The sequence below is a fragment of the Lithobates pipiens genome, unplaced genomic scaffold (genome assembly GCF_037356315.1).
Source record: "Lithobates pipiens isolate NorthernLeopardFrog02 unplaced genomic scaffold, aLitPip1_a1.2 Scaffold_19, whole genome shotgun sequence".
NCBI lineage: Eukaryota > Metazoa > Chordata > Amphibia > Anura > Ranidae > Lithobates > Lithobates pipiens.
Window position 1 is genome coordinate 25,302,539 of NW_027507764.1, and position 12,195 is coordinate 25,314,733.

The following is a 12,195-nucleotide window of genomic DNA, read 5'->3' on the forward strand; positions in this document are numbered from 1 at the left end:
AAACCAATACAAAGCATCATTAGTCCCTATATTACTTGATACTGCAAAAAATCTTATCCCGAGAAAATGGCGAGAGAAAGAAAGTCCCAAAATCCAGGATTGGATTCGTCGGGTAACCGAAATACAACATATGGAAAGTGGGGAGGGCGGAGACGAGGAACCAGCCATAAAGGAGGAGAGGGACAGGAAATGGGATCTCTGGGAAAAATTTAAAAAATCATGGCGATACGTGGAGGAAATAACGCAGGAATAACAACGGGAAAGGAAAGGTGGAAGTGAGGTCTAAAGCAGAACCCTGAGGGAAAGTAACCAGGAACAGAGAGGGGGGAGGGTGGGGATAGATGAGAGTATAAAGGGACAAAGAGAAGAGGAAGCCCGAACGAGAGCAGACATTTGATGTATTGCTGTAGGATATGGGTTGCTTCCTCCTTCTCTTTTACCCATAATGAATTTGAAAAAGAGAGGGAGTGGGGGGAGAGGGGAAAATAAAGTGAAGAAATAGGGCGAAGGATGATAAGGGATAAATCTAAAGGGATAGCACAGGATAACTTGGCGGCGTTTTTTTTAAATGTATAAATGAATAAAGTCTTTGAATGATAAGGTTTACTAAAAAGACGAGCTACAATGATGTGATGTTAAGACGAGGAAAACTAAAATGAACGCTAAGTTGATTGGCGCCTCGCAGATAAATTCGCTGAAGTAGCTCAAGAAAAAAAAAAAAAAAAATCACTCCTTCAGGAATGTTACAAACATATAAAGTGTTGCAAAGTCCATGGATCTTCAAAACATAGCAAACGATGATGATCAGTGTTTTCTCAAAACGACCGTTCACATCTACATTCCTTCACCACACCGCTGTGAAATGTGATTCCATAACCCCTTATGTGAATTAACTTACCGACTGTATCAGCCTCGCACTTATCGTGTTTGGCTAAGCTCGCTTTTTATACCCTTTTTGCAGGGATGTAAATCGGAGGTATACAATCTTTCACTTCAGTAGGAGAAGAGTTGGCCCTCTTGGAAATTTCATAAAAGTGCTCTCATGCAATATATAAAAGAAAAGAAATGCTCCCATAGCATAATAACGTCACATATGAGAAATTCCTCTCAAATTGCACTCACAATTAAAAAACTTGTATCCACGCCAAACAAATCAAGCCACAGCACACTTTAACACCGCTGAGTGCCGAAGCATTGGTGATCTCAGCTGGCTCAGGGCATGCGGGACTTGTACAAACAATCTCTCACCACTCCTTGGTTTTGCCGTCACCTAGGTGAGGGTAGAAGTGAGGTATCCAATGTTCCGTCTCACTCTGTCTCAGTCGCCTAGTAGCTACGCCCCAACATGTTTCGTCACTCACTTGATTTAATCATGGTTAAGTCAAGTGGATGACAAAACATGTTGGGGTGCAACATACACTACAATTTAGCGCCACGTGTTTCAGCTATTTATAATAGGAACATTGTACACAAGTTATTATTATCTTTTAAGTGGCGGCTTAGGGGTAAGGGGATTTTATTTTAGCGCAGTGGTGAATACACAGGTGAGAGGGCAATAGTGAGTGTAGTATTGGTTTACATGTTGTGTTTATGTGCACAATTAATGATATGTATTTTCTGTGAAAATATTGTCTTGATAAACATTTGCACCAATATTGCGCCACCTTAAAAATCAGTAGCACCTTCTTTTTATTCTACTGGCCATGTGCTTTCAGAAAATGTATGGTTTTGGGGGTATTTTACAAATTCTGAAAGCTGTAAGTGAAAAAAAGGAAAACCTCCAGATTTTCGAAGAAACTTTTGTGTATGTCCGATGTTCACTATTTCTCAAAAAGGCGGAATTTAAAATTTACAAATATTTGTTATTTATTAACTCAATACAGGTTAAGCTTTTATATTTAGCAGGAATTTTGTAAAATTAGCTGTGTTTTTATCTGCTAATAATGGTTTTAGTGTATTTTTTGCAAATATATTGGTATGATAAACATTTGAGCAAATACTATGGTTTCTAAAAAATCAGTAGCACCTTATTTTTGTTCTAGAGATCATATGCTTTCAGAAAAATATATGGTTTTGGGGGTCTTTCACAAATTCTTAAAGCTGTAAGGGAAAAATGGAAAACCTTCAGATTTGTAGGGAAATTTAGATATTTACACTTTTACATCTGTTCAATTTTCACCATTTTTCAAAAAGGTGCAATTTAAAAGTTACAAATACTTGTTATTTATTAACTCAATATTGGTTAAGCTTTTATATTTGGTGGGAATTTTGTAAAAATTGCTGTGTATTTATATGCTAATCAGGATTTTAGTGGATTTTTAGCAAAAATATTGTGCAAATATCGTGGGACCTTAAAAATCAGTAGCACTTTCTTTTTATTCTACTGGTCATGTTCTTTCAAAAAATATATGGTTTTTGGGGGTCTTTTACAAACTCTGAAAGCTATAAGTGAAAAATAAAAAAAAGCAAAGGAAAAATTGCAGAAATGGTCTGGCCACCTGAGTGTACAAATTGGAGCACAGGGCCTGGCAGCAAAATGGTTAATGAATGCAGTAAAAATTCAGATACCACGATACTGGCAAGAATCAGAGAGCCCCATAATAGGAGACTGGATCCAAAGAGTGGAAGATACATGCAATATGGAATACTTGCAGTGAGGAGGATGAGATTGAAAAATTCACTGATGTATGGAAAGTTTGTATAGATTTAAAAACAAAGAAATATGCAGTAATGATGGGAACATAAGAGATAAGAAGGAGGAGGAAGAAGGGAAAAAACAGAGAAATAATAGATTGAGAAGAGGGGGGAGAAGTGGGGGGTGAGAAAAGAGAACGGACGGGGGGGGGGGATATTGGGTAATTATAAAAATGTAAAAGATAACAATTTTAAATTCTTTGTATTTAATATATGGAAAATGAATAAAGATATGATAAAAAAAAAGAAAGAAAAAAAACTAACTTATATATATATATATATATATATATATATATATATATATATATATATATATATATATATATATATATATATATATATATATATATATATATATATATATATATATATATATAATATAATATAATGTATATATGTATATAATGATTTCGATTTTAATAGAAAATATTTTAATAGAATATAAAAGAATAGACTAGAAAAACAATAGAACAGAACAGAATAAAATATAATATATTCTATTCTGTTCTGTTCTATCGTTTTTCTAGTCTATTTTCTATTTTATTATAATCTTTTCTATCCAAATTTAAAATTAATTAATTTAAAAATTTGAATTCATACTATTCGAAATTCAAATTTATTCTATTCAAATTCGAATTTCAGAAGATGGTTGTATATTCTTTCTATTTTATTCTATTAAATTTTATTTTTTTCTATTCTGTTCTAATCTTTTCTATTTGAATTAGAAATTTTGGAAGATGGTTAGTTACTTATATATATCTGTCACATCAACTTTTCATACTTGTCATTGTCCACTTGCCACAAGTTGTGTATTGTATTGGTCCACTTCCCACGTCACCTGCCACAAGTTGTATATTGTCCACTTGCCACGTCACCTGCCACAAGTTGTGTATTGTCCACTTACCACGACACCTGCCACGAGTGCCACGTGACCTGCCGCGAATGCCACATGGCCGGCCACGAGTGCCACGTGACCTGCCACGAGTGCCACGTGGCCAAGTTGTGGATTGTCCACTTCCCACGTCACCTGCCACCAAGTGAACCCAAATATGGGCAATATGCCAAGTACTTTTCTGCAGCAGAGAATGACATTTTGCGACCTGAATTTGGGACCACGTATCTCGGGGCCACTTATAGCTAGAAACCCCAAATTTTGGTATGCAAACACAATAGAACTAGCACTACAACATCTCCAAAGTTGGGGTTTCTAGCACCAAGTGACCCCGAGATACATGGCCCTAAAGTTGGGTCGCAAAATATTTTCGAATCTGGTTGAAATAGTTTCAAATGCGGTTGAAATAATTTCGAATCATGTTGAAATCATTTCGAATCCGGTAGAAATATTTTCGAATTTGGGTGAAATATTTTCGAATGCAACCGATTTTTCGAATTCAGTAGAAAGCTAAACGAAATCCGAAAACTAATTTAACAAATTTAACGAATATAACTAAACGAAATTAATTAATTAACGAATTAAAACGAAACAAAACTAAACAAATTGTTTCCTTTTGCACATGTCTACTGGCTTTCCCCTCCTAAAGCTTCTGATGACATCTGCTGCTGGGCTCAACAGGCTCTTGCTAATTCATCATCTTCCCACTAATCTCGACACATTCCAGTCTTCTTGGGCTTCCATAGCCTGATCTATCCAACTCTCAAATGCTTCCTCCCATGGTGTCTAGGAATACGGCCAGAGAAGATTGGCAACTACTGATATCTCTCATTGATAGATGTCTGGTGGCTTTGTATGACCATGTCCAGGTAGAATGATGCTGGTGGCATTCCAGTCCCAGGGCTTCCCCCGCTGGTACTGTTGGTATTTGGATTGCCCCCTATTGAGCTTCCTGCCATAAGACTCTCTGGTGGCACCCCCAGTGATTTCTGTTCCTTCTCCTCTGACCAGTGTACTGGAATCACCTGACCATCCAGACCTTCTGCTAGGCTCACCACTCCCTCTATGAACATACTCTTTCCATTCTAGAAGGGCATAAGTGAAATCCTCCTGCACATCGTGTTTCAGGTCCAAAAGGTAAGACCCCTGTTCTAGAACAGCCTTCTTCATCAACTGCCTCACCTCTTTGTCAAACCATTGGTCTCCTGGTAACCTCAGAAATGTGGTTTTCTCCAACAGGCTCCCATGCTCTTGGCTCCATTGGGTAGCCGTTACTGAGTCCATCACCTCTTTTATTCTAAATTTTCCCTGATCTGCTTGGACATTCCAGATGGGCAATCTTGGTGGGACCTCCATGTGTAGTGGTACCCCCATAGGGGCTGCTGATTGACTCTATACCCCACTGACTACCCCGACTCTTCAGATCCTCTCTTACCTCTGACACTTCAGGTTCCATGTTGTAGTGCAATGTTACCAAATTCTGCAGAGTATATAGGGCAGGCCGTATAGTATATACAGGCGGCCCCCTACTTTCAAACATCCGACTTACAAACGACTCCAACTTACAAATGGAGGGAGACAACAGGAAGTGAGAGGAAATCTACCCCTAGGAAGGGAAATTCTCTCATGTAAGTGTTAATATGGGAAAAAGGTGTCTCCACTGATGCTTTATTATCAGCAGTCCTTGTTTCCCTAAAAAACCCACATTTTCAAAATACAATTGTCATTGGGACAGAAATTGAGGGGAAATCTTCTGAACAGGCAGCAAAACAAATGTTACAGGGGTGATGATGACCCTTCCCTATGTTATCCAAAAAGCTTAAAAATAGATTTTTTGGCTGGAGCTACATTTAAAAAATGTACCTATTCCAAATTACAAACAGATTCGACTTAAGAACAAACCTACAGTCCATGTCTTGTTTGGACCACCTGTATACTGCCGTTCAGAGTATATAGGGCCTGGAGGCCCCACGCCTTTTCTTTTTTAATTTGGGTGCGGGGTTCCCCTTAATATCCATACAAGACCCAAAGGGCCTGGTAATGGGCTGGGGGGTTACCCATGCCGTTTTTCTCAATAATTTTCACCCATATGGCCGGGCCCTGACATTACAGCGGCAAGCAGTTTTAAATGACTTTGGATGATGGAAACCTGCATTACATCAGAGGGGGGCGGGGTCACCCTCACGTCATTGGGGAAGCCCGGCTTTCCCCCCTGCATCAGAGGGGGAGGGTCAGGTGACGGGTGGCCCCACCCTCCTCATATAAGAAATGTCAGGCTGCTGGGATCCCTGCAGTGTCTCCGGTGGGGACAGAAGATGAATGGATTTACTGCACTGGAGTGAGAGATCACCCATCGCTGGATCAGATCAGACATCGCTGGACCCCGGAGAGATGATTATTCGTCGCTGGACAGCAAGAGTGGATTACCACCGCTGGAATCTTTTTTTAATTTTTAATAAAGGACTTTTTCAAAAGTGTGTATTTTTTAACATTCTTTAACACTTTCTTTGTGAAATAGTAGGGGTACTTTTGTACCCCCTTACCATTTGAAACGGGGGGTGGGATCTGGGGGTCCCCTTGTTAAAGGGGGCTTCCAGATTCTGATAAGCCCCCCACCCGCAGACCCCCACAACCACGGCCAGGGTTGTGGGGATGAGGCCCTTGTCCCAATCAACATGGGGACATGGTGCTTTGAGGGGTCACAGACCCCCAAAGCATCCTCCCAATGTTAAGGGCATGTGGCCTGGTACGGTTCAGGAGGGGGGCACTCTCTCGTCCCCCCCTCTTTTCCTGCGGCCTGCCAGGTTGCGTGCTCGGATAAAGCGTCTGGTATGGATTTTTAGGGGGATCCCCATTCCGTTTTTTTTTTATTTGGCGTGGAGTTCCCCTTAAAATCCATACCAGACCTGGATATTTAGGGGGAACCCACGTCATGTTTTTTTTTTAATTTGACGCCGGGTTCCACCTTAATATCCATACCAGACCTGAAGGGCCTGGTAATTGAATTTGGGGGAACCCCACGCTTTTTTTATTTTATTTTATTTCTATCAATGACTTTCAATGACTGTTCTCTGTATTATGGGGAGCCGACAATTCATTATAGCCACGAGTGATTTTAAATGACTTTTTTTCCTGCAGAAATGACACTTTGTGCAGGGACAGTTCTAAGCATGGGAAACATGCGGCCCTTTACATGCATACTATAGACACCCCCCAGCTACGAAAGCTGACGAGAAGGGCCGAAGGCGGCTGAAAGCTGACGAGAAGAGCCGAAGGCGGCCAAAAGCTGACGAGAAGGGCCAACGGCAGCCGAAAGCTGACGAGAAGGGCCGAAGGTGACCAAAAGCCGCCGAGAAGGGCTGAAGGCAGCCGAAAGCAGCCGGGAAAGGCCGAAGGCGGGTGAAAGCCGCCCAGAGGCTTCAAAAGGGTGGAGGATCGGCGTATAAAACACGCACCCACAATTTTCCCCTGATTTTAAGGGGAAAAAAGTGTGTGTTATATGCAGATAAATACGGTAAGGCTTGCTCACTGTGGGGAAAAACTTTGTTATTTCCACCTAAAGCCCGCCAATGAAACACCAGAATGTATCCAAAAAATCTCTAACCATTTTGCGAGTGCACTAAAATGTGGCCTCATCCTTCAGATTGGCTCCTCAAGCCGTTGTTTACAAAATAAAGAAAGCTTGCAGGGAAAATCAATTTAAATTTCCTTTTTTTTTCTTTATAAATATCAGTTTTGCTGCAGCAGATTCTATACATGGTACAGGTGCACCACTTTATAGCCAGACTAAGGGGACCTCCCAGGCACTTTATTTAAAATATTTTTTTTATTTTTATTGTTTCACTTAAAGCATCATTAAAATCGCAGCTCCTTCAAAAACCATCTTTTTTAAAACCTTTTTTTGCATGGATATATGTCCCCAGGGCAGTGTCCAGCCCCATATCCTTTTTATGGCCAATAACTTGCATATAAGCTTTCAAAATGGGGACTTTTGATTTTTCAAGTTCAGGTCCCATAGACTTTAATAGGGTTCACTGCTCGGGCCAAAACGTTTGCGATGTTTGAGAGATCTGGCGTGAACTGAATCCGGGTGTGTTCAGCCAATCTCTACTGAGGAAGGAGAAGGGAACTTGGAGGCAGTTTAGCAGTTTAGGAAGATGAAGTGCCCAGAGTACAGGTGAGATGCCAGGAAGGGAGGTGAGGTGCTGCCCTGCAATGAAAACATTGATGTGGTTTTCCACAAAACGGCACCTATGGACACCATTTTGTTGATAACCACAGCTATTTTAATAACCACATCTCCAGAATTCGATCCTTCCTGACTAATGACACCACAAAGCAACTCGTTCACTTCTTGATTATTTCCCGCCTTGACTACTGCAACTCTCTCCTTAATGGCCGACCCTTAAGCAGGCTATCCCCCTTCAGTCTATTATGAATGCTGCTGCTAGTCTGAGCCCTTGTACACACGGTCGGAGAATCTGTCGGAATGAGTCTTATCGGACCGTGTCGTCAGATAATCCGACTGTGTGTGGTATGCATCGGACTGATTCCGTCCGAATCTCCGTCCGACCCAATTTTCCAACATGTTGGAAATATTTCCCGACCAACTGGGCCGGACGGACCTAATCCGATCATGTGTAGAGCATTTTCATCGGACCAAGTGCCACGCATGCTCAGATCAAATTCCTACATTGGCTACTAGCCTGAATGTAGTCCCGTCGTAACGAAATTATGTCATTACGTTCTGAAAGATCGGATTTTTCGCCAACTTGGCCCGACCGCGTGTATGCAACAGTTTTGGACACAATCCATCGGACTAAATCCGACGGGCAAAATCCGACGGATTTGGTTGGCAAAATCTCCGACCGTGTGTACGTGGGCTAATACACCTCACTAATCATTCCATGACTGCTGCCCCTCTCTGCCAATCCCTTCACTGGCTTCCCCTAATTCAAAATGCTAACCATAACATACAAAGCCATCCACAACCTCGCCCCCATCTACATCACCAACCTCATCTGCATATATCGCCCAAATCGTCCTCTCCGCTTCTCACAGGACCTCCTGCTTTCTAGCTACCTTGTTACCTCCTCTTATGCTTGCCTTCAAGACTTCTCCAGAGCCTCTCCCATCCTCTGGAACTCCCTACCTCAGTCTGTCCGATCAGCCCCTACCCTGTCCACCTTTAAGAGTTCCCTGAAAACTCATTTATTCAAGGAAGCCTATCCCACACCCACCTAACTGTCCTCGAGCCACCCCCATCAAATCATTCTCTGCAGCTATTAACTTTTGTACCACCACCCCCTCCCTTTTGAATGTAAGCTCTACGAGCCGGGCCCTCCTGTTCCTTTTGTATTGTACTGTAATAGTGTTGTCCCCCTATACATTGTAAAGTGCTGCGTAAACTGTTGGCGCTATATAAATCATTAATAATAATAATAATAATAATAATAATAATAATGTTGTCAGTGTAAAGCACAGGGTGATGGGTGGAGTTATCATGGTGTCACACATGTCTGGATTTATGTAGCGATGGCTGCTGTGTTCCCAAATACCAGATTGTACCGGTTCAAAGAACACATGACTGAACAATGGTGACATCACTTTCTCACTTAAACTTTATTGAGCCAACCAAAGACACACTGCTGTGCTCACCTGAAGACCACCCTTCTCTGAGATGTTTCACCCTTATGGGTTTAGTCTTAGCCCCTGTACACACGGTCGGAGATTTCGACAACCAAATCCGTCGGATTTTCTTAGTCGGATTTTGTCCGTCGGATCTTGTCCGAAACTGTTGCATACACACGGTCGGACTAAGTTGTCGAAAAATCCGATCTTTCAGAACGTGATGACGTAGATGGGACTACATTCAGGCTAGTAGCCAATAGCTTTGATGTAGGAATTTGATCTGAGCATGCGTGGCACTTGGTCCGATCAAAATTCGCTACGCATGATTGGAGTATGTCCGACCGGCCCAGTTGGTCGGGAAATATTTCCAACATGTTGGAAAATTGGGTCCGACGGATATTCCGACGGAATCAGCCTGATGCATACCACACACAGTCGGATTATCCCACGACATGGTCCGATAGGACACATTCCGACGGATTCTCCAACCGTGTGTACAAGGGCTTAGAGAGAGGGGCTCATAATCAAGATGTGCAAAATCTTTAAAGAGACTTAGGCCGCGTACACACGGGCGGACTGTTCGCCCAACTTTGTCCGTCCAACAGTTTCAGCAAACAGTCCGCTCAAAATTAGCATGGACGGACATGCCCACACACGACGAACGAACAGTTTGCTGAAACCGTGTGCGATGACGTGAACGGCACGTACGACGGGACGAAAAATACGACGTCCTATACACTGCATTATAACTTTGGGCGTGTAAATCCTTTCTGAGCATGCGCGGAACTTAGTTTGACGAACAAGCCTACACACGGGCGGACTGTTCGCTCAAACAAGGTTTCAGCGGACAGTTTTACGGAATTTCCGAAAAACCTTGTTCGTCAAACTGTCCGCTGAAACTGTCCGCTGAAAGCCCACACACGGGCGGACTGTCCGCCCAAACACTGTTCAGCGGACAAAGTTGGGCGAACAGTCCGCCCGTGTGTACGCGGCCTTACTCTCTTTATTAAAAAAAATAAAAATAGTAAAAAAAAAATCAATAAACTACAAAAAAAAAGGTGTTTGCAGTTTTCATGATCACCTACACAGTAAAGCCGCATTCACACTTGTGTGACTTTGGACCGCAAAGTCGCATGACAAGTCGCACCCCATGTTTCCCAATGAGCACGATTCATATCTATGTGACTTAAATTTGCAACGACTTTAAAAGTAGTTCCTGCACTGCTTTGTTCAGACTTTCATGTGACTTGATTGCCAGAGGCTTCAAAGTAAACCCTCACGTCGCATTAAAGCCGCACCTGCATGTTACACGTGCGACTTGTATGCGACTCTGTAGAGCACAAACAATCACATTAGTCAAAGCCAAAGTTGCGTCAAAATTGCATTGAAGTCGCATCAAGTCGCACTGTAAAGTCGAAATGGAAATCACACGATTTTGAAGTCGCACAAGTGTGAATGGACACCATGAGGGATCTCACTTCATTCACATAATTCTTATATAATATAGGATCATAATAATATAAACACTTATTATTTAACTTACTTTGTGCTGGAATCCATGCAGTTTAGATTTATTGTTCATCATGTACATGTCATGTAGAGCTCTGGCCAGAACATATAAAGCCATGTATGCAAAGGAAGGTATAGTTGTATAACTATTGTAAATGAATGTCTGATCTGTTGAATTAGGTTTTAAAGGATACTTTAACATTATGTCAACAACATCAATGAATGTATTTGAGGAGAGGCCCTTAAAATTGAAAATAGAAATATCTTCCGTTTTTGGGTCATGTAAGCGTTTAGGAAACTTGGTATAATTATAAGCACCGTCGTCTTCGTTGAATTTTGGTGGCCATAAAAATATGAAGCTGCAGTTGATTAGTGTAAAGTCACCAATATATAGATGACTTATTTTACTCCACGATGGTGGAAAAATAAATGTGATATTTCCTATAACAGAGTGTATACGAGAAGCAAACCGATGTAATTCATGTGTGTAAGGCCCACACACTATGACAACTTTAGATGTTGATTCCCTAACAATCTTTAATTTCTGAACATCATTTTCAATATTCTCAATGAGTGGAATGATATATTCTGTGCAGATCCCATGTTGGCTCATCATATTACTCAGTTCTTGGGACTCCTTATAACCGCTGCCATCATCTGATGAGAAGATTCCAACCCAATTCCATCCAAAATGCTGAAATAACTTAAAAATAGCTGCATAACGGACCCGGTCGTCTGGTATAATATGGAATAAAGTTGGATACATTTTCCCATCACTCAGGGGAGTGTCAATAACTCGATAAGTGATCTGGATAAGATGTTAGGAAACCTTTTAATGGGATGTTATTATTCAAAAAATGTAAATATGAGAAATGAAATATATAAATGGCACACAATGATCTCTTGTCATAGTACAAGAAGTACTTGTCAGAATTTATATCATAGAGATCTAAGGGTATGACAGCACACAATGCCTACTTACCTCCTCCAGACTCACATCCAGCTTTTAAAGTGCTTGTAAACCCCATTCATTAATCGCTCGCCAAACCGGCTCACGCAGATATACGTTGGCAGAAGGGCACGTACAGGTAGATTAACGTACTTCTACGTTGCCTTTTAAGAAGTGGTTTGCGGGCACGCGCCTGCCTCAACCTCTGTGAGTGTGATTGCGGGTCGCGCGAAGCTATGAGTAAGCACTGATTACGGTGCGAAACGCATCAGTATTTTCCTGTACCTTGTTCTTTTTGCTGTGGATTTTTTTATATTGTTTTGATGTGACCCACGTTGTTTCAATTAAAGATGGGATTTCAAGTCTTTTTCCAGTGTGCGGCTATCCAGAGTTTTGTTCTGCTTGTTTGCTCAGTGTCTGTGGGGAAACCCTCGATCGTCTCACAGAGAGGAAGAACGGGGAGATGCTAATGTTAATAAGCATTTCCCCGTTCTGCCCAGTGACTCTGACACTGATCACA

General features: G+C 41.5%; 1 protein-coding gene across 1 annotated transcript in view; it reads right to left on the bottom strand.

Moving 5' to 3' along the window:
* The window catches only part of LOC143995845 (vomeronasal type-2 receptor 26-like), a 62,551-nt gene extending 51,022 nt beyond the window's left edge, over window positions 1–11,529 (bottom strand). The window contains exon 1 of the mRNA XM_077490563.1: window positions 10,761–11,529. Coding sequence (XP_077346689.1) covers window positions 10,761–11,492 — 732 coding nt within the window. The 5' untranslated portion in view covers window positions 11,493–11,529. The remainder of the gene's footprint in view (window positions 1–10,760) is intronic.
* Window positions 11,530–12,195: the final 666 nt, after the last annotated feature.